Below are 21,826 nucleotides of genomic sequence, written 5' to 3' on the forward strand. Positions count from 1 at the left end.
AGCTCGTCAATCAGTGTCTGCGAGCGAGAGGATAGGATGACAGCTTAAACCTTCAGGTGACAAAGTGGAATTTTCTCCCACAAAGCCACGATCAGAGCATGTAAATTCACCTGAGAAAGGAAGGCATGTTGAATTGCGCGGGACCGAAACATAGCCTGCATGAGGGAAATCTCTGGTGGAGGATTAGTGCTGGAACCTGCTACAATCAGAGTACTAAAGCAGTGGCCTCACTTCAAGTGCTTGCTGCTCCTGATAGATCTGCTGGGTTTTCCAGCCTGTTCCTTTTAAAAAAAATCCAATCATAATTGATGTTAAATGAGAGGAGCGACGACCAGCAGCCCCCTACATGGATCATAGAATTTACAGTGCAAGAGGAGGCCATTCGGCCCATCGAGTCTGCACCAGCCCTTAACCCCACACCTCCACCCCATCTCCGTAACCCCACCTAACCTTTTTGGACACTAAGGGCAATTTAGCATGGCCAGTCCACCTAACCTGCACATCTTTGGACTGTGGGAGGAAACCGGAGCACCCGGAGGAAACCCACGCAGACACGGGGAGAACGTGCAGCGTCCGCACAGTCAGTGACCCAAGCCGGGAATCGAACCTGGGGCCCCGGAGCTGTGAAGCGACCATGCTAACCACTGTGCTACTGTGCCGCCTGAACAGGCAACGTAAAAGGGGGACGGCACCTTTCCGAGGGGGGAGTTTCCGAGCCTCGGACACTGCTACCCGGGGCCAGGTTTTGGGTCACTGGCCTGGCTCGAAGAATAATAATGAAACATTAAAAAACTCAAAACGCTTACATGCAGGAAAAATGGTCGGCCAAATGCTTTGCGGAGAAGGACGGGGAAGAGATCTATCGCAATCTCCACAGTCTTCGGACCGGACCCCAGGCCGGGCAAGAGTTTGAAACCCCAGTTTGAGGTACCAACCCCAGTTCGAATAACTATGTATCTCAATCTCATTATGCCCAGTAAATAAACAATAAGATACATTTCCATCGCTATTTGCAAGTCGGTAACAGATAGCTGACCACGACGTGAAGGCAATATCACACAGCCCCCAATGCGAGTATCGACCGGGGACTCTGCCAAGCATGTCCACCCAAAGCTCAGCCTACTCAGACCCAAGACACCTCTACCTGGTCCTCACCAGGACCCGCACGGTTTCCTATTCAGAAATAAAGCTTGTGGGGGGACGCACGTTGCCGTCCTGAAGATGAAGAGGCCCGAGCGACGGAAGGAAGGCCCAAGGCGATGTGGCACATTCATCAGCAGGGCCGCATCCCTCGAAAAATAAAACTCACGGAACGTTTGCGTTCAAAACTAAATTTTAAAAAAACACCGGCAGCTTGGGAGTTCAAAGGATTATAATTAAAAGAATCAAGCAAGGAGCTTACAAACGGGGCTTTTGCAGGAATCAAAAACAGCTCTCCCCAAAAATTCCCCCCCCCCCCCAAAAACAAACGAGTACAATACCACTCTTACGCCAAAAACCCTTTCCAAAGCTCAATTTAAACATCATTCTCAGCTGTTATAATAACGGTGTTGGGTTTGGGGGACCGCTTCAATATTGCTTTGCGTACAAACAGTTTAAAAAAGAATTTCCTTTCGTTCTTTAACAAAACTTTCACTTTAAAAAAAAAAAAAAGGGCTTTTCTCTCCACCACCCAAACCATTATTTTCAAGAATTTGGTGAAAAACTATGACCAGCTTATTTTGTTACAAAAACATGATTTAACATCGTGCGACCAAAGGGTGTGACTTTGTAGCAGGGTTGACCTCTGGCCACAGGCACAACTTGTTGGCGTTAACTCCCTCTCTTCTTCCATTTTTGATTTGCAGATTTCCGCGGGAGCTTGTGAACCGCTGCAAAGGCCCAGGGGGATTTGTGGAACCGCAAGCCAGGTCGTCGGAGCGTCGGGAAGTGGAGGCGGCAGTCAGCACACGGCGAGATTAGATGTCCATCTCAAACTGAGCATCCTCCCCTGGAAAAACAAAGAAGAAAGAGTCACCCGCCAATATTTCAGTGCATTGACTATCTCAAGTGAGGTCCTAGGAGGTGCATAATCGAGTCAAGAAGGTAGGAGGAGCAACTGGAGCCTAAGCAACGGATATATCGCACAACCGGGTTGCACGCACCACCGAGGGAAGGCAGCACAGACAGGGGTGCTGCCCCTTTGGGCGAGGCGTTGAAAGCGAGGTACTGCCAAGCCTCTCAGCTCCACGTCAAAGATCCCGCAGCCACTATTCCAAGTGGACCGGAAGATTTCCCTCCCTTCCACCAGCTTTACGAAAACAGATAATTTGCGGCTGTTAAACACCATTCTCCCAGCTGCACCCAGCAATAAATGGTCCCCAGGGCTTCGCTGAGCCCTACCGGACTAGAAGCTGCAAACAGATAAATTAAAACCAGAGAACCTTCTTAACGCTCCACCCATCTCCATGACGATGTAACCTTTCAGGGTTCATTTTTAACTAATCCAGCTCGAACTCCCCAAACACAGCATCTCTACCTGGACTGCACCTCTTGCCAGCAGTGTAGACATCATGGGTGGGATTCTCGGATCCTGAGGCTAAGTGTTGACGCTGTAGTAAACGCCATCACGTTTTACGACGGCGTCAACAGGCCCTCAGGAACAGCGATTCTGAGCCTGACAGGAGGCCAGCACGGCCCTGGAGCGACCCACGCCGCTCCAGCTGCCGATACCGGCGCGAAACGGACACCGCGGGTCTGCTTTTGCGCACTGCAACTGTTGCGTTTGTGCGCATGCGCGGTGGCTTCCTCCTCCGCGCCGGCCCCGACGCAACATGGCGTAGGGTCACAGGGGCCAACGCGGAGCAAAAGAGGCCCCCAGCCCGAGAGGCCGGCCCGCCGATCGGTAGGCCACAATCGCAGGCCAGGCCATAGCAAAGGCCACCCCCCCCCCCCCCCCCCCGCAGTTCGGACCCCTCCTCCCCGCCCATCCCGGGCAGAGAATCGCTGGGGGGGGGGGAGGGGGCGTAGAGCGGCCCCCGACCGGCACCACGTCGGCGTCAATGGCACCAATTCTCCGCTCACCGGAGAATCGGCAACGGGGCAGCATCGCGCGATTCGCGCCTGGCCCGGCGATTCTCTGACCCGGCCTGGGCTCAGAAAATCCCGCCCCATGTCTCCAGCTAAGCAGGCCTGTCTGTTGTTTTACGGCTCCATTTATTCGAACGGTGTGCAGGGTCTGATTTTTTTGTGCACAAAACAGTTCACTCGTACAAGCGGGGCGCAGGGGTGCAAATGGTAAGACTACGCTAACCAGACCTGGGAACATGCCAACTGCATCGATACTGGTCTGTTGTTATCACCCGTCACTTCAACAGATAGAAATTTTCAGGAGTGAATTTCTTTTGCTATCGTCAAATCTCACCAGTGGCCGACTTGCCCTCTCGATTGTTTTCGGCACAGTGGCCAGCGTTGTTCACTACTGCCTTGGGGTCATCGGCAGGTGTGGTTACGCCTGGGATATGCGGGAGGTAACGAGGTGGGGTCTTGGCAATCGGGGAATGGCGACACTCCATAAGGAACTTCCGATCGTAAATAATCCGGGTACCTTAAAAACAAATGTAATAAACGTCTTAGCCGCTTATCAAACCAAGTGTACAAACTGCTGTTTGAAGTCAGCACCACAAATACTGCAGAGTCTCAATGACATCAGACCTCATTTGTTTATACTTTTAGAAGGAACGTTAAGATCTTGGAATGGGGGTGCGGAGGAGGCATACGAGAATGGAACCAGCGATGAGGGATTTATAACAATAATATAATCTTTATTAGTGTCACAAGTAGGCTTACATTAACACTGCAATGAAGTTACTGTGAAAAGCCCCTAGTCGCCACATTCCGGCGCCTGTTCGGGTACACAAAGGGAGAATTCAGGATGTCCAAATCATCTAACAGCACGTCTTTCGGGACTTGTGGGAGGAAACCGGAGCACCCGGAGGAAACCCACGCAGACATGCGGAGAACGTGCAGACTCCGCACAGACAGTGACCCAAGCCGGGAATCGAACCTGGGACCCTAGCGCTGTGAAGCAACAGTGCTGACCTGCCGCCCATTTAGTTCTGTCTCGAGACCTCAGAGAGCTGGGATCACTCTCCTTGGGCCATTGGAGATGACGGGAGGAGGGTGGGCAGCAGAGTTATTGAAGCTTTTGGACAGGGTAGTCAGGCAGAAGGTTATTTCCGCTGGCGGGAATTTTGGAAGCACAGATTTGAGGCAATAAGCAGAAGAGGGGGATGTGGAGGCTTATCGAATTGTTTCATGTGACGATTTGGTGGGATCTGGAATGCTGAAAGGATGGAGCAAGAAATTCATGAGGAATTTGGAATTTGGAGCCATACAAAATGCCGGTTACGCCACAGCTAGAATACGGTGTACCGTTCTCGTCGCCACACTATAGGAAGGATGTGATTGCACTTGAGGAGATTCATCAGGTTGTTGCCTGGGCTGGAGTGTTTTAGCTATGAAGAGAGAGGCTGGTTAGGCTGGGGTTGTTTTCCTGAGAGCAGAGAAGGCCGAGGGGGACCTGATTGAGATGGGCAAAATTATGAGGAACATGGGTAGGTAGGAAGCGACATTTCCCCTTAGTGGAGGGGTCAATGACTAGGGGGCATAGCTTTAAGTTTAAAGGGCAGGAGATTAAGGGGATTGGAGTAAAATTGTTTTCCCCCCCCAGAGGGTGGCGGGAATCTGGAACTCGCTGCCTGAAAGGGTGGTAGTGGCGGGAACTCTCACAACATTTAAGTAGTATTTACATCAGCATTTGAAATGCCGTAGCCATACAAGGCTACGGACCAAGAGCTGGAAAATAGGATTAGGATAGATCGGCGCTCGATGGTCGACAGACAAGATGGGTCGAAGGGTCTCTTTCGGTGATATAAACCTCTATGATTAAACACTTGAGGAGGAAAAAAAATAGTCAGGATATTGTGGGTGGGCTAAGAGTCAGAGGAATGGGACTAATTAGCGTAGACATAACTGACCAAACAGCCTCTCCTGGGTTGGGTGATCCTACGATTCAATCCTTTCAGCAGGACACACCCAGTGACCTATTTATTGTTCCTCCTCCTTGGCCCAAGGTCTAATATCAATGATTTATGACAGCAGCACCGTTCAATGGAAACACTCTCACGAGCCACGGGTGGAGCTATGGCGACACTCGTCAGACACATGCAATAATCCTGGTTTAAAAAAAATGCTCACGCAATTCAGGAAACTATGCTTGCTTCATAACTGCAATGTTAACAAACATTTACCACCATTCAGTCACCCAGGAAATAAAACACCCACATCTGACCAAAACGCACGCACACTGCTTTCCGTTTCACCCATGTTATTTTTTTTAGTGAGCTTAAGGAGGACCCAATTCTTTTTTTTCCCCCCCAATTAAGGGGCAATTTAGCGTGGCCAATCCACCTACCCTGCATATCTTTGGGTTGTGGGGGTGAGGCCTACGCAGACACGGGGAGAATGTGCAAACTCCACGCGGACAGTGACCCAGAGCCGGGATCGAACCCGGGGACCTGGCGGCGTGAGGCAGCAGTGCTAACCACTGCACCACCGTGCTGCCCTTTCACCTACATTTTAAACGTTCACTCGCGCGCACCTGTTTTATTAGTCAGAAGTACAATTAGCCACATTGGGGTTTCCAAGTTGGCACATGCGGCTGGTGACTAACACATCGGACATCGCTGCTCTGTGGCAGCTTCAAACTAGGGATGACCTCTGCCTGGGCCCTTTCTGCATGGCTCTGTATCACACTTGTACTAGAACGTAAGAAACAGGGACAGGAGTAGGCCACTCAGCCCTTCCGAGCCTGCTCCACCATTTGAGATCATGACTGATACACTCACTTTCCTGTTCGGAGCCCCTGTTCCGCACCATCCAATGAGATCATGGCTGTGTCCTAACTCCGTAGACCTGCAATCGTCCCGTATCCAATGATAGCGTTGACTAACAAAAATCTATCAATCCCAGATTTAAAATTAACACCCGATTATCCAGGCCCCTTTGGATCCATCCCCCTAATCTCCTCAGTCCCTCGATGTACAAACATAACCTATAGTCCTTCTAGTTAGAGAGGTGGGTTTTAAGGAGCTCTTCCGCTGCAGAAACCCTCATTCATGTCATTGTTACCTCAGGATTTGACGATTCCAACACGCCCCGGGCAGGTCTCCTGCATTCTATCTTCCAGAGGTTTGAATATTTTATAAGGCAGAGCGAGATAGATTCTTGACAAGGTTATCGGAGTGAAAGGTTATCGGAGGTCGGCAGGAACGTGTAGTTGAGGTTACAATCAGATCGGCTGTGATCTTATTGAATGGCGGAGCAGGCTCGATGGGGCCTACTCCTGAATGGTATGTTCGGATGACATTTTGTCCTTGCCAAGTCTTCGCGCGATGACAAATAGGAATGCTATCCACATACACAATGAGATGTCACTTGGGAGGCTAATGCAATCGGAGTCAGCCTCCGATTGGACAAATAATTGGCTTAAGGATAGAAAAGCACGAGTCCATGTTCTTCGTGTTCTGACGAAGGGCAGACGGCCCTGAAACATTAACTCTGCGAGTGTGGAGTTTGCACACTCTCCCAGTGTCTGCTTGGGTGTCACAACCCAAAGATGTGCAGGGTAGGTGGATTAGCCACGCCAAATTGCCCCTTAATTGGAAAAAAAGAATTAGGTACTCTAAACTTTAAAAAAAAAAACTCTGCTTTCTCTCTCCGTCCAGATCCTGCCACATTCAGCAATCTCAGAGGTTTGCTTACTTTTGAGTCCCAGTATATGCTTGCTTTTCACACTGGAGGGCGGTAGACAGTGATGTCCCCCCCAGGTGGTCAGTGCTGGGATCGCTGCTCTTTTTCCCTACATATAAATGCGGAGCTTGGAATGCGGAGTAAAACTTCCCAAATTCGGAGGAATGGCAGACAGCGAGGATGATACAAATCACCAGCAACGGGACAGAAATAGACTAGCAGAATGTGCAGACAAAGTGACAGATGGAACTTAATACAGAGAAATGGGAGGTGATGCATTTTGGTGGGGGGTTAGCGAGAGACAATGCAGACTTAATGACACAATTCTAACAAGTGCAAAGGAACAGCGGGGCCCAGGAGCACATGTGCATCGATCTTTGGAAGGCGGCAGGCCATATTGAGAGCGGTTAGCAAAGCAGACAAGCGGATTGAGTGAAGATTTGATGGGGGTGGAGGGGATTAAATGGGGTCGACTACGGCAGCACAGTGGTTAGCTCTGCTGCCTCCCGGTGCCTAGAACCCGGGTTCGATCCCGGCCCTGGGTCAGTCCGTGTGGAGTTTGCACATTCTCCCCGTGTCTGCGTGGGTCTCACTCCCACAACCCAAAGATGTGCAGGCTAGGTGGATTGGCCACGCTAAATTGCCCCTTAATTGGGGGGGAAAAAAATTGAGTACTCTAAATTAGAAAAAAAAAGGTGGATCGACAGGAAAAAACCTCTTCCGATAATGGAGACAGGTGGTGTGGTGGCGGGAATATCAGAGGCTTAGATTAATGCTCTGGAGGCATGGGTTCAAAACCCACCACGGTAGCTGAAGGAATTTAAATTCTAATTAATAAAACCTGGAATTTATTAGTGATAGTGACCATGAAACTGTAGAAACCCATCTGGTTCACTAATGGTCCTTCAGGGAAGGGAATCTGTTGCCCTTACCTGGTCGGGACTACATGTGACTCCAGACCCACAATGTGGTTGACTTTTTAAACTGCCCTCTGAAATGGTCTTTGGCAATCCACTCGATTCAGGGGCAAAAGGGATGGGCTACCAAAGCTGGGCCCTGAAAGAATAAAGTTAGCCAATTGTACAAAGACTCAGGAACACAGATTGAAGTTCTGGGCAAGAGATGGATGGGGAATGCGGGAAAGACGCAGTGGGCTGGAACAACTTGGAACACACAACCCACGAGGGTAGTGGAAGCGGAAACGACCGATTTCAAAAGAAAATTGATGAACGCTCGAAGGAAACCAACCTGGGGACTATGGGGATTGGATTAAATGGCTCGACAGTGAGATAGCATGGGCTTGACGGGCCGAGCAGTCTCCTGCTGTGCCCCCGAATGATTCCTTGACTCTACTGGGCCCACAGCTGTTACTTTGAACTTCCTGCCGTCGTATGAAGCAAGCCATTGGTTCTGGCTACTCGGCAAAGCATTTGGAGCTATTTCAGCCCAAAGGTTCCAGAATCTCATGTTGAGGCATACACTCAACGCCCCCGCCCCACCCAGTCACCCACCTCAGCGTTGCCTGTTGCTGCGCTGGTAGAAAACACTACAACTGGAGAATTCCCTCCGGACTCGCCAGGGTCAAACCCTAAAACACATCAAAGGCAGACACACACTGCGTTGTTCAGACAGAAACTCCACTCTCCAACTGCAACAAAGAGCTGTGTCACACAGAACGGTCCCCAGGGCAAAGCTGAACACATCTAACGTCCTGCTATTTTTGTTAACTTCGACAATCTCAAAGCAATCCAATTATTCTGGAAATAAAGACAGGATCAAACCGCGGGCCCAGTAGATTCAAATTTCCTTCGCTTTCAAACATCGCGGCTCTCGTTTCCGGCTCTCAACCCCTCAAGTCTCCACTCAAGTCTCAACAGTCGCATGATGATCAAAGGCCCCCCCCCCCCCCCTCCCCGCCCAGTTCGGTTTCCTCTGTCAACACTGGGAGCAGTCAGCGTTTTACAACTCAGTGTTGCTATTTGTAAAGAGAGTTCCCCTTTTGCCCAAATCTGGGCCTTCACAGATGGGCCCTCTCCCTTGTGGAGCGCCCAGAGGGAGGTTCATACCCTGGCAAATCCCAAAGGATGAGGCAGCGTTAATGCTGCCCAACACTTAATATTTTTTTAAATTTTTAATGAACTTCTGCGGTGTTGAAATGGGCTCACGGGACCAATCAATCATTAACGGAGAGACATTTATAAAAACCCAGAAGGCCCGAGGTGGTTAAGCCAAAGAAAAAGGCCGCAAAGCAGCATAAAGCATAAAGGTCCCAATGTGGGCCGGTTTTTAGGAGGCGATTTCTACGAGCTCCAACTGATGGGCCTCCGCCCATTATCGGGGGATCTTGCATTCAATGAGCTGCAAGGGGAGACCAGTCAGGCCGTCGCCGTGGGTTACGGGAGGGTTACTACAGTATCGACCAGGAGGCCCATCACCTGCTATACATCTCCATTACTCCGCAGCATGTCAACGTCTCGCAGTTAGAACTTGGTTACAAATTCTACCTGACAGCAAAGGCCACAAGGAATATTCCTGAGTGACGATGGGCCATTGGCTCAGTTAGAGAAAGCAGTTGTGTAGATTTGTTTGGTAACAATCCTGCTGATTTGAGGCGTTCCAGCCTTGGGGCTTCTGAATATCGCGGGAAGAAATTTAGCAGGGTTTCCCTGCTAACGTTCCAGCACCAACAAACACTTCTCGGAATAACGGGACATCTTACAGACTTGTTCTACCTGTGGTGTACACGGAGAGTGGAGCTATCTATTACTGTTACACAGCGAGTGCTTAACAGCAATTTCCACACTCGCCTCCCGACTCCCCAAAGATTGTCCACCATCGACAAGGCACAAGTCAGGAGTGTGATGGAATGCTCCCCACTTGCCTGGATGAGTGCAGCTCCAACAACACTCAAGAGGCTCGACACCGTCCAGGACAAAAGCAGCCCCGCTTGATTGGCACCCCTTCCACAGACATTCACTACCTCCACCACTGACGCACAGTGGCAGCCGTGTGCACCATCGGCAAGAACAGCCTCCCCGAACAGGCACGACTAGGGGCTTTTCACAGTAACTTAATTTGAAGTCTACTTGTGACAATAAGCGATTTACATTTTTAAGATGCACTGCAGGAACTCACCAAGTCACTTCAGCAGCACCTTCCAAACCTGCGACCTCGAGGACAAGGGCAAGTTCCTCTCCAAGCTACTCATTGGAAATACTTCGACCGTTCCTTCACTGTCGCTAGGTGAAAACCCTGGACCTCCCTCAACTAACAGCACAGTGGGTGTACCTACACCACATGGACACCAGCAGTCCAAGAAGGCCACTCGCCACCACCTTTAGGGCAATTAGGGATGGGCAATAAATGCTGGCCCAGCCAACGACACCCACTCCCATGGAAGAATGAAGTACAATAGCTCTGGTACTAAAAAACACATGCATCCCATCCATTGACTCGATCTACACCTCCCGCTGCCTGGGGAAAGCAGGCAGCATTATCAAAGATTCCTCCCACCCGGCTTACTCACTCTTCCAACTTCTTCCATTGGGCAGGAGATACAGATGTCGGAGAACACGCACGAACAGACTGAAAAACAGCTTCTTCCCCACTGTCACCAGACTCCTAAATGACCCTCTTATGGACTGACTTCATTAACACTACACCCTGTATGCTTCATCCGATGCCGGTGTTATGTAGTTACATTGCATACCTTGTGTTGCCCTATTATGTATTTTCTTTTATTTCCTTTTCTTTTAATGATCTGTTTGAGCTGCTCTCAGAAAAATACTTTTCACTGTACCCTGGCACACTTAATGAATGAAATGAAAATCGCTTATTGGCACAAGTAGGCTTCAAATGAAGTTACTGTGAAAAGCCCCTAGTCGCCACATTCCGGCACCTGTTCGGGGTGGCTGGTACGGGAATTGAACCGTGCTGCTGGCCTGCCGTGGTCTGCTTTAAAAGCCAGCGATTTATCCCTGTGCTAAATCATCCAATCCAATCAACGGCAGTCTTCAACGACTGACAATCAGTGATTTGCAAGAAAAACGTTTTCATAGAATTTACAGTGCAGAAGGAGGCCATTCGGCCCATCGAGTCTGCACCGGCTCTTGGAAAGAGCACCCAAGGTCAACACCTCCACCCTATCCCCATAACCCAGTAACCCCACCCAACACCAAGGACAATTTTGGACACTAACAGCAATTTATCATGGCCAATCCACCTAAAATACACATCTTTGGACTGTGGGAGGAAACCGGAGCCCCCGGAGGAAACCCACGCAGACACAGGGGGAACGTGCAGACTCTGCAGACAGTGACCCAAGCCGGAATCGAACCTGGGACCCTGGAGCTGTGAAGCAATTGTGCTAACCACAATGCTACCGTGCTGCCCCTTCCGTTTTGGTGGAATCGAATACTTTGAGGGCAGGGTGGAGCTGCACAAACCAAATCATATTGGCAGGCTGCAGCCAACCAAACTAGTTGAAGAATAGGACTCGAGTCCATCAGAAACGTTCTTTCAAACCAACGATAAAGATTAAAATGAGGATTTTACAATTTGCAATGGTCCCTGTACAGGCAGTGAATTTATACACAACCTGTGTTAGACGTTGTTAAAAAAGGAAGACTCAAAAGGAGGAGAAGGTGCCAGAAGATTAGGGGAATGGACAAAGGTGAGACTCGACATTAAGGGCTAGTGACAGACAGGGGTGGTGATGGTGGGCCGGGGCAAGGTAATATTGTTGTTCAGCAAAGTTTCCACCAAAGCCTTAATGTTGATCATATAAATGGCTTCAAATGAATGAAAATAACATCACGGGCAGCACGGTCGCAGAGTGTTTAGCACTGCTGCCTCAGTACCAGGGACAATTCCAGCCCGTGTGTGGAGTTTGCACTTTCTCCCCGTGTGTGCGTGGGTTTCCTCCGGGTGCTCTGGTTTCCTCCCACAGTCCAAAGATGTGTAGGTTAGGTGGATCGGCCGTGATAAATTGCCCCTTAGTTTCCAGGGCTGTGCGGGTTAGGTGGGATTTTCGGGAGTAGACTTGGTTGGGGTGCTCTTTCGGAGGGTTGGTGTAGACTCGATGGGCCGAATGGCTCCTTTTACACTAGGGATTCTATGGGTGATCAGGATATATCCACATTAAACACAGGCTTTTCTTCTTAGACATTTTAGAGTCAGAGTTTTACAGCACTGAAAAAGGACGTTCGGCCCATCATATATATGCCATCAAGCACCGATCTATTCTAATTCTATTTTCCAGCACTTGCTCCGTATCCTTGTTTGCTGCGGCGTTTCAAGCGCTCGTTAAAGTGCTTACCTGTTGCCTCTACCAGCCTTCCAAGCATTTTCTGGGGCTCGACCAGCTTATTTGCACCACGATTGCTTGCAGATTGCTCTTCTTTGCCCAAGGGCGGAGACTCTGTAGTGTGTAAACATCAACTGGCTTCTCCTTAACTGAACAGCAGGGCGCTGGGAGAATCGCCAAGGTTCAGAGAGGCGTGGGATTGTCAATCGTTAAGAGGCACTCAGCCAGGTTAGGGTCCACAGCTCAGATAGTGGCTCCGCCCTCTGCCGAGGTCCCTCCCTGCACGGCAGAGTGTGGCAGATCACGAGCCCCTGAGCCAGCTCCCGATGACAGTTCCTGCACACGATGTTTTTAAGCACTTCCTCTCATTATTTTGGTTTCCACACCAACAAAATAAACGGGTTGACAGGAGTCACACCAGGATTCCAGCGTTCCCCGGAGTACTTTTAGCTGCAGCACTCCCTGGTATGAATGGAGGATGGAATGTCAGAGGAGGCAAGAGCGGCAGGGGGCCCCGCCCCCTCAGGCGAGAGCGGCAGGGGGCCCCGCCCCCTCACAGGCGAGAGCGGCAGAGGGCCCCGCCCCCTCAGGCAAGAGCGGCAGGGGGCCCCGCCCCCTCACAGGCGAGTGCGGCAGGGGGCCCCGCCCCCCTCACAGGCGAGTGCGGCAGGGGGCCCCGCCCCCCTCAGGCAAGAGCGGCAGGGGGCCCCGCCCCCTCACAGGCGAGTGCGGCAGGGGGCCCCGCCCCCTCACAGGCGAGAGGTGTTGCCCCTCGCTCCTCCCGGTCGGATTTCACAGCCGTTGTCTTCTCGTGCACGCTGCCGCTTCTGCCGGCCCTCCTGTCCTCCAGCTGTATTCTCCTCTATCTGTTCCTGTGGATGTCAGGTTGGTTAATGTTTCCCTGCCCCCCCCCCCCACCTCCCTGGCTCTCCTCTATTGTTCCCTGTCTCTCTCTCTCTCCCCCCCCCCCCCCCCCCGTGGTTCGCCTTTCCTTCCTCTTAGACTGAGTTGTCGTCGTCCCCGTCCATCTCCCCCTCTCATGTTTCGGCTGCTTTCCCCTGATTCTTGGCTACCTGGCTATTCTTCTGCTTGTTTGTTGGCCACAAACAGGTCTCGGAACAATTGGGCGAATGGCTCCCACGTTCTGTGGAAACCGTCGTCTGACCCTCGGATGGTGAATTTGACTTTCTCCATTTGGAGAGATTCTGAGAGGTCGGACAGCCAGTCTGCAGCTTTGGGTGGTGCTGCTGACCGCCAGCCAGTCTGCAGCTTTGGGTGGTGCTGCTGACCGCCAGCCGAACAGGATTCCACGGTGGGCGATCAGGGAGGCAAAGGCAAGGACGTCCGGCCTCCCCAGGAATAGATCTGGCTGGTCTGATACCCCGAAGACTGCCACTTTCGGGCATGGCTCCACTCTCAACCCCACCACCTTGGACATTGCCTCGAAGAAGGCTGTCCAGTCTCCCACAAGTCTGGGGCAGGACCAGAACATGTGGGCGTGGTTGGCCGGGCCTCCTTGGCACCGGTCACATCTGTCCTCCACCTCCGGGGAGAACCTACTCATACGGGTTCTTGTTAAGTGGGCTCTATGTACCACTTTTAGTTGCGTCAGGCGGAGCCTTGCGCACGTGGAGGTGGAGTTGACCCTATGCAGTGCTTCGCTCCAGAGTCCCCACCCTATCTCGACCCCCAGGTCCTCCTCCCATTTCCCTCTTGTTGCATCCAATACGGTGTTGGCCCCTTCTACCAGTCGGTCAGACATGTCACTACAGTTTCCAGTCTCTAATAGGCTTGCGTCCAGTAACTCTTCCAGTAGTGTCTGTCGTGGTGGTTGTGGGCAAGTCCTTGTCTCCTTTCGTAGGAAGTTTCGGAGCTGCAGGTACCTTAGCTCGTTCCCCTGGCTAGCTGGAATTTCTCCCAGTCAGTTCGCCCAGTGTTGCGATCCTGCCGTCGGTGTATAGGTCCCCGTCTGTCAGTCCTTCTGTCCTGTCTCCACCTTTTGAAGGTGGCATCAGTCAGCGCTGGTGTGAACCTATGGTTGTTACAGATGGGAGCTTTGTCCGACATTCTGGTCAGGCCAAATTGCTGCCGTAGCTGGTTCCAGGACTGGAGTGTGGCTATCACCACCGGGCTGCTGGAGTGTTTTCTGGGTGGGGATGGGAGCGCCACCGTGGCGAGGGCCTCCGGAGGGAGGTCCCCCTGCAGGAGGCCTCTTCCGCGCCCACCCACTCGGCTTCTGGCTCCTTGATCCATCCCCTTATTCGCTCGGCTGTCGCCGCCCAGTGGTAAAGTTGTAGGTTTGGGAGGGCTAGCCCCCCCCCCCCCTGGATTTTGTTTCTTGGAAGACCGTCTTTGTGATCCTAGCATTCTTCCCCCTCCATACGAATGCCATGATTAGTTTGTCTAGTGCTTTGAAAAAGGCCTTGGGGATGTAGATCGGGATGAATCGGAAGAGGACACTCAACCGGTTTGGCCACGTTGTAAACGCACCTTCCTTGTCTGCCAAGTCCTGGGGTTGGACTCGAACCTGGAGCATCCGGCTCAGAGGCAGGGATGCTAACCCCCTGTGCCACAGGACCCCCCCCCCCCACCCCGAGCATCTGGAATTCATCAGAAGTGGAACATTCCCACGTGCTGCCGAATCCCCATCCTAGCCAATTCCTCTGCGTCAGGACGACTTTGCAGCAGAACCGTGCAGTGTACATTTCAAACCTGTGGAACTCGCTACCACAGAAAGTAGTTGAGGCCAAAACATTGTATGTTTTCAAGAAGGAGTGAGGGAGAGCTCGTGGGGTGAAGGGGATCAAAGGATGTTGCGGTGGGGGAGGGAGGGGGAAAGAGGCAGGAACAGGCTATTGAATTGGATGTCAGTCATGATCATAATGAATGGCGGAGCAGGCTCGAGGGGCCGAATGGCCTCCTCCTGCTCCCAGCCTTTCATAAGCAAGACTCACCAGAGGACAAAGAGCATCTCCTAGACACGGATAACACATGGGTCAGCTACAGCTCTTAGCCACTAGGTACCCATGGGTCCCCTAGGATGCCAGGATTGTCGTACGAGGAGAGATTGGGTCGACTGGGTCTCTATTCACTAGAATTTAGCAAGACAATGAGGAGGGGGATCAAATTGAAACGTATAAAATGACTGGATGCTGAGATGTTCTTTCCTCTGGTTGAGGGGGGGGGGGGGGTCTAGGATAAGAAGTCTCAGTCTCAGGATACGGGGTAAAACATTTAGGACTGTGGAGGAGAAACCTCTTCTAACCTGCACATCTTTGGACTGTGGGAGGAAACCAGAGCACCCGGAGGAAACCCACACAGACACGGGGAGAACGTGCAAACTTCCAGTTACCCGAGGCCAGAATCGAACCGGGATTCCCGACGCTGCGAGGAAGCAGTGCTAACCACTGCGCCGCCCGTCCCTAACTGCCCCTGGCTTGCCAGGGCCATTTTAAGAGCCCAGTTAAGAGTTGCCACATTGCTGTGGATCCAGAAATACATATGGGCCAGACTGGGGTAAGGATAGCAGATTTCCTGTCACACTCCCCATAACCCCCTCCCCTTTAGGAGCCTTAATTCACTTGCTCATATTTGGGGTGAGCAATTATTGAGCTGATTCAAAATGGGGGGGGGGGGGGGGGGGGAGGGGATTTAAATTTACAAGGAGGCAAAACAGTAGTTTAGTTAGTTATTATTTTACAAGGCCAGGCCCGAGCCCTCATTATAGGGTCCACTCCAGACAGACAAAGGGAGCAAAAAAAGATATATAACCCAATCAATCGTCTCTCTTTTGGTTTAAAACAAAAATGGACACAACTGCTGTGGGTGGGAGCCTGGCAGACACTGGAGAGAGCAGAGAACAGAGTGGAAAAAGATCCCAACTCTCTCAAAATAAGAGGAGGGAGATTAATGTCTCAACAGTCAGGCAACCCCTCCCAAAGGAAAACAAATCAGGCAACCTCTGCAAAAAAATAAAATAAAACCAGCATTGCCTTGTTAATCACGAGATTCCCCATTTGCAATACAACATGAAAACCTGAGTCAATGCAAAGGAGAGAGGGGTATTTACCAGCCACTGAAATTGAACCGATTTAAAAAAAAGCCTGCCTCGATTTTTAAAAAATCGATTAATCGCAGTTAAATGAAGGCAGTGATCTGGTCCAGTTCGCTCTGGACTCTGGCCCACTCGCTCTTTTTGAAGCAGAATAAAAGTTAACCCCGCTCCAGCAGCAGACACGAGGTTTCGGAGCTGCTGTTTGTATCGGGGCCCCGCAATTGGCAACATGTGAATGTAGCAATTCCGGGGCCGCTTGCAACCCGCGCTTTGTGGTGGTGGGGGGGACTGCAGATATTGCAACGAGGGTCAATGCTACCATGATCAATCGTTTTGCATTTGGGACAAAAGCCTTTCCTCCCACCCCTCCGATGTTTAAATCCCTCCCCCCCGCCGGACCAGGCACACACACAAAAAAAGGAAAGCATCGAGGCCGCTCCTGTTAATTTCAATAGTGGAGAGTCGATTTGCTACATGAAATTGCACAAGGCGCTGTTGCAATCTTGCTAGTTGGGATTGGGGGTTTTCTTTTTTTTTTGGGGGGGGGTTCAAAAGTCTGCATTTGTCTTACCTCCCGGAGTGGTGGAGAACAGGGTCCCCCCTGGGGTAGTGCAATAGTCCAGAGGTAGCTGCGTTGTATCGTTCAGGACGACTCTTCTGGTGGGAATCACTCGGCATTCGCTCTGCTGACAACTTGCAGACATCTTTAAAACAAAAAGAGGGAGGGGAATGCAAAATCTCTGCTCTCCAAAACGACCCCGCAAACAATAATGATAAATAAATAAGGACTATTAAATGTTGGGATTAGGGGGACTGAGGGGTGGGTGAAATTAAAAGCGCCCCTTGGCCGTCCTGTCTGCCTCTCTTCCAAACCCCCAACAGCAACACTTCCACCCTCGCCCACCAGTGAGGCAGCACCTCTTGGATGACCTCCTTTCCGTGATGTCTGCTTATTTGGGGGGGGGGGGGGGGCACACACACACCAAATCTCCGCCTGTGGTCAATGCTGTAAAGGCAGTGTGTGTGTGTGTTTGAGAACTTTAAAGGGACCTCCTTTCTCCATTAGCTTTCACAACCCTTTCTAGTTTATTAACATGCCATGCAATGTTGGGGCCCCTTGCTGTAAGATCATGATCTGCCAATTGCATTCACTGAATCGCTTGTTTATATATAATTTTTTTAATCGTGCATTTTTATGGCGCCTATCCCAGAAGGACCAAAACAAATTCAAAATTGTCAAAAGGTGCTGCCATTGCCACCAGCACTACTGGGATTTTTTTTTGCGCTGCTGGTTTAGCACAGTGGACTAAATAGCTGGCTTGCAATGCAGAACAACACCAGCAGAGCGGGTTCAATTCCCGCACCGGCCTCCCCGAACAGGCGCCGGAATGTGGCGACGAGGGGCTTTTCACAGTAACTTCACTGAAGCCTACTTGTGACAATAAGCGATTATTATAATAATAATAATAATTAAATGTATTCTTTCGTGTGATCTTGGCACTGCTGGCAAGGTCAGCATTTGTTGCTCTTCCCTAATTGCCCCGGCAGGCGCCGTAGAATCCCTCCAGTGCAGAAGGAGGCCATTCGGCCCATTGAGTGTGCAATGCCCCTCCGAAAGAGCACCCTACCTAGACTTACTCCCTTACCCTATCCCCGTAGCCCCACCGAACCGGCACATCTTTGGACTATGGGAGGAAACCAGAGCACTCAGAGGAAACCCACGCAGACACGGAGAGAATGTGCAAACTCCACGCAGTCACCCAAGGTCAGAATTGAATCAGGGGCCCCTGGTGCTACGAGGCAACAGTGCTAACCACTGTGCCACCGTGCTGCCCTAGGTTCAATCAAATTGTTGTGGGTCTGGAACAATAATGGTCAAGCTAGGCCAGTGAGTGACCCTCCTTCAACTCAGGGGGCCGCAAGATTGAAATGGGGCTTGGTCACTAACCGTGACCCCCATGAGTAATGTTAAATACATTTTGATACATGCTGAATATTTCATAAGTTCTAGAAAATGCTTAATCATTTATACATTAATAGAATTATCATCAACTTTGAATGGTAAAAACAAAATAAATATTGACAAAATAAATATATTTAAAAAAAGACACGGATGGAAATCAGCGGAATGTGGCAACCCTGCGTGTGGGCAACAGTGATCATAATGTCTCGTGGGGCTGCACTCAGAACCCTGATGGGCCACATGTGGTCCCCAGGGCGCAGGTTGCCCAGCACTGGTCTGGTGTCACTTGGAGGCCAGGTAGGGCCAGAAGGCTGTGTGAATTAGGTGGGTTTTTAAGGCATGTTGGTGCATGTACTAAATGAGTCGATGCTGTATGTATTTGGACAAGGGAAGAGATGGGACTTTCATTTGCAATGATGGTTCTTTGGGGCTTGGGTGTGTATGCGGGGGTTGTGTGCTAACGGGGATTTCTTGGTTTTCCTGGGACTGGGCAAGGGGGAAAGGGACCCGGGCGGGGGCCTCCACGCTGGCTGGTTTAAGCCGGCCAGTGAACGGGAGTCAGGTGGGGGGAGGGGCTGCGGCCATCGGAGCCTGGCAGAACAGGGTCCGAGTGGTCTAGCCGGGGTGGAAAGTTGGGGGGAAGGAACAGAGGTTGAGGGTTTTTACAATTGTAGATTATTAATCCGCTGCTGTGATGGGGTTTGAACCCTCAGAGATTCTCTGGATTACTAGTCCAGCGATGTTACCGACACACCGCTGTCTCCCCTCTCCTTGCGTGTAAGACCAGTTCTACCAGGAGCAGTCATTCCAGCTTTTACTGCCTGTTGTGTTTGGTCCTTTGTAATTCAGGAAGAAATCACCAAACACTTTGACTTGTCCAAACTAGAATCTTTTATTGAGTCTTGTGTGGTAAGATAGCAATCTAATACAGAGCACGTTATCATGGAGTCTGCTAACTACTCCTCTGAACTTGCACATAGCACTGACCATTCACATGTATGTCTTCTTACCCTCTCAATTTTCTTCTGAAGGTGGCGGGTCTGAAGGTGGCGGGATGTGTCTCCCCTTATCGTGGTCACAGGGTTACTTGACCTTAGTCTAGAGACCGCATGTGGGAGTGCTGCAGCACTGAGAGAGCTGTAGCGTAGAAGGAGCGCTGCAGCACTGGGGGAGCACTGCAGCATCCTAGGGGTCATAGTGCTGTATGTAGGATCTTGCTGTGTGTGAACTGGTTGTCATGTTTCCTGTATTACAAGTGACTATACTTCAGAAAGCATCTCCTTGGCGTTAAGGTGCTTTGGGATGTCTGGTGGTTGAGACAAGAGGGATATAAATACCAGTCTGTCTTTTATTTATTTTCTTGCTCCTTTATTGGTGATGCACCGTCAATTACCACAAAGACGAGAATAGTGGAACAATCGAGGCTTTATTGAGGGAAGATGTTGTGCCTCCTGTAGCTAGAGACTAGAATGGCTGCCAGCACCGGAGAGCACACACTTTTATACTCCGCCTACTGGGCGGAGCCAGCAGGCAGGGATACACCATTGTACCCTTAATATACGGGCAGTGCCGTAATACATATAATATGCCATTAGTGGTGACTACTACAATTGCCACCTTACTCTCCCACTTTTATCTTTAACCTTTTCCTTGGTCACCTCAACAGGTGCCTGAATGAAATACTGAGTGTCGATTTCAATAGTACCCTTAGCTGCTTGTAAATTCTCGCCGTTTAGTCTCACTCGCATTTGGGTCTAACATTATAATCTGAGGATCTCGGTGAGAAAGTGCTGTTTTAAAAAAATATATTTTTATTCTCCATTTTCACATTTTCTTCAGAATTTACACCCCACCAACAAAGAGTAAACGGTAACGAATACAATGTCAATCCCCCCACCAACAACAACGATCCCATCCTCCCACCAACCCCCAAACAACGGCCCACCTGACAATACAAGCATCAAATGAAACAAACCCTCCCAAGGCGCGAAACTAAAGAAAAGGAAAAGAGCAAAAGGAATCAGGAGTCGCCCCTGGTCACTGTTGACGTATACAGTCCACCCCCCGCCCCCCCCCCCCCCAAATATTCAATGCCATCCAATCCCCGAAAGAGTACGGTGAATGACATCCATGAATTGTAGACACTGCCCCCCCCCCCCCCCCCCCCAACCTCCTCCCCGACTCCTCCCCTCCACTTCCTCTTGTAAACTCCTCCCCAAACCTCTGTTCCTTCCCCCCAACTTTCCACCCCGGCTAGACTCACCGAAACCTGTTCTACCAGGCTCCGATGGCCGCAGCCCCTCCCCCCACCTCACTCCCGTTCACTGGCCGGCTTAAACCAGCCAGCGTGGAGGCCCCCGCCCGGGTCTCCTTCCCCCTTGCCCCGGTCCCAGGAAAACCAAGAAATCCCCTTTAGCACACAACCCCAGCATACACACCCAAGCCCCAAAGAACCATCATTGCAAATGATGCAAACTCTTCCCTTGTCCAAATATACAGCGTCAACTCATTTAGTACGTACTCCAACATGGAGTGTAAAAATTAAGTTACATGAGGCTACATCGGTACACGACCATTTCTCAATTCTGCCAGTCCTTCTGCCTTCGCAAACTCCTCCGCTGCTTCCGCCGTCCCAAAATAAAAGTCCTTGGATTTGTACATCACCCTCGACTTAGCTGGATATACAATGCCGCACTGCACCTTGCGGATGTACAGAGACTTCTTCACCCGGCTGAAGGCAGCCCGCCTCCTCGCCAGCTCCACCATAAAGTCCTGGTATATGCGTATACCAGCTCCAGCCCACTGCACCACCCGCTTCTGCTTTGCCCAGCACAGGACTTTCTCCTTCACGCTGTACCTACGGGAACACAGAGTTACTACTCTCGCTGGCTCACTCGCCTTTGGTATCGGCCTCCACGACCGATGAGCCCGATCCAGTTCGTATCGAGAGGGATCGTCCCCCTCTCCCAATAGCTCCGCCAACATGGTGGCAAAATACTCCGTCGGCCTCGGGCCTTCCACCCCTTCGGGCAGACCCACGATCCTCAGATTCTGCCGCCTGGATCTGTTTTCCAGGTTTTCCATTTTGGCTCGCAGACCCTTGCTGGTCTCCCTCACCTTCCGCAACTCCTTCCCCATCGAGGTGAGTTGATCACTGTGCTGCGATAATGCCTCTTCCACTTCCTTCAGTGCCTCACCTTGCTCCCGCACCTCCGCCACTGCGCTCGATACCGCCCCCCCCCCCCCCTCACCGGGGCAATCGCCTCCTCCACCAGCAGTTTCAATACCGCCCCCATCTCCTCCATCATCGCTTCCATGTGCTTTGTGAACTGTTTTTCAAGTTCCACAGCCATCACTTTGGTCATTTCTTCTGCTGTGAGCGATGTGGCCTCCCCGGTGCCCCAGCCTCCGCTTTCCTTACAGTTCCTGCGCTGACTTTTCCACTCACCGACTTTCATTAACCCTCTTTTTCACGGCCGTTGTTTTCCAAAACTTGGACATTTCTCCTCCCTGTGCCTTCTTACAGCCTTTCCAGCCTCCGTTGCCCCCGGGGCCGGGCATTAAAACTCCAAAATTCCTATTCCCGAGCGGGAGCTCTCCAGTGCTGCTGCCTCCCGCCCACCGTCACCGGAAGTCACCGAAAGTGTTGTTTTATTTACTCATGGGATGTGTGTGTTGTTGGCTAGAACGTTTACTGCCCATCCCAAATTCC

At 51.1% G+C, this 21,826-nt stretch overlaps 2 protein-coding genes across 2 annotated transcripts in view; one reads left to right on the forward strand and one right to left on the reverse strand.

The window, feature by feature from the left end:
* Positions 1 to 1,315: 1,315 nt before the first annotated feature.
* Positions 1,316 to 17,066, reverse strand: LOC140403643 (eukaryotic translation initiation factor 4E-binding protein 2-like). Its single transcript, XM_072491791.1, has 3 exons — positions 16,723 to 17,066; positions 3,404 to 3,586; positions 1,316 to 1,990 (listed from the first exon to the last, which is right to left on the reverse strand). Exons 1-3 carry the CDS (start codon positions 16,853 to 16,855, stop codon positions 1,959 to 1,961), a joined length of 348 nt encoding a protein of 115 aa, XP_072347892.1. The 5' UTR covers positions 16,856 to 17,066; the 3' UTR covers positions 1,316 to 1,958.
* The window catches only part of LOC140403641 (uncharacterized), a 95,038-nt gene continuing 75,196 nt past the window's right edge, over positions 1,985 to 21,826 (forward strand). The window contains exon 1 of the mRNA XM_072491790.1: positions 1,985 to 2,085. The gene's annotated coding sequence lies outside the window, so the exon portion shown is untranslated. The remainder of the gene's footprint in view (positions 2,086 to 21,826) is intronic.

This window comes from Scyliorhinus torazame, chromosome 28, assembly GCF_047496885.1.
Source record: "Scyliorhinus torazame isolate Kashiwa2021f chromosome 28, sScyTor2.1, whole genome shotgun sequence".
NCBI classification, from domain to species: domain Eukaryota; kingdom Metazoa; phylum Chordata; class Chondrichthyes; order Carcharhiniformes; family Scyliorhinidae; genus Scyliorhinus; species Scyliorhinus torazame.

What these genes read in the sequence shown, in the direction of transcription:
- LOC140403643 (XM_072491791.1), bottom strand. Translation starts at nt 16,855, where the DNA reads ATGTCTGCAAGTTGTCAGCAGAGCGAATGCCGAGTGATTCCCACCAGA. An exon ending in GTTCTCCACCACTCCGGGAG is followed by an intron (nt 3,587 to 16,722) that starts GTAAGACAAATG and finishes TTTGTTTTTAAG; the next exon opens with GTACCCGGATTATTTACGAT. An exon ending in AGAGGGCAAGTCGGCCACTG is followed by an intron (nt 1,991 to 3,403) that starts GTGAGATTTGAC and finishes TTGTTTTTCCAG; the next exon opens with GGGAGGATGCTCAGTTTGAG.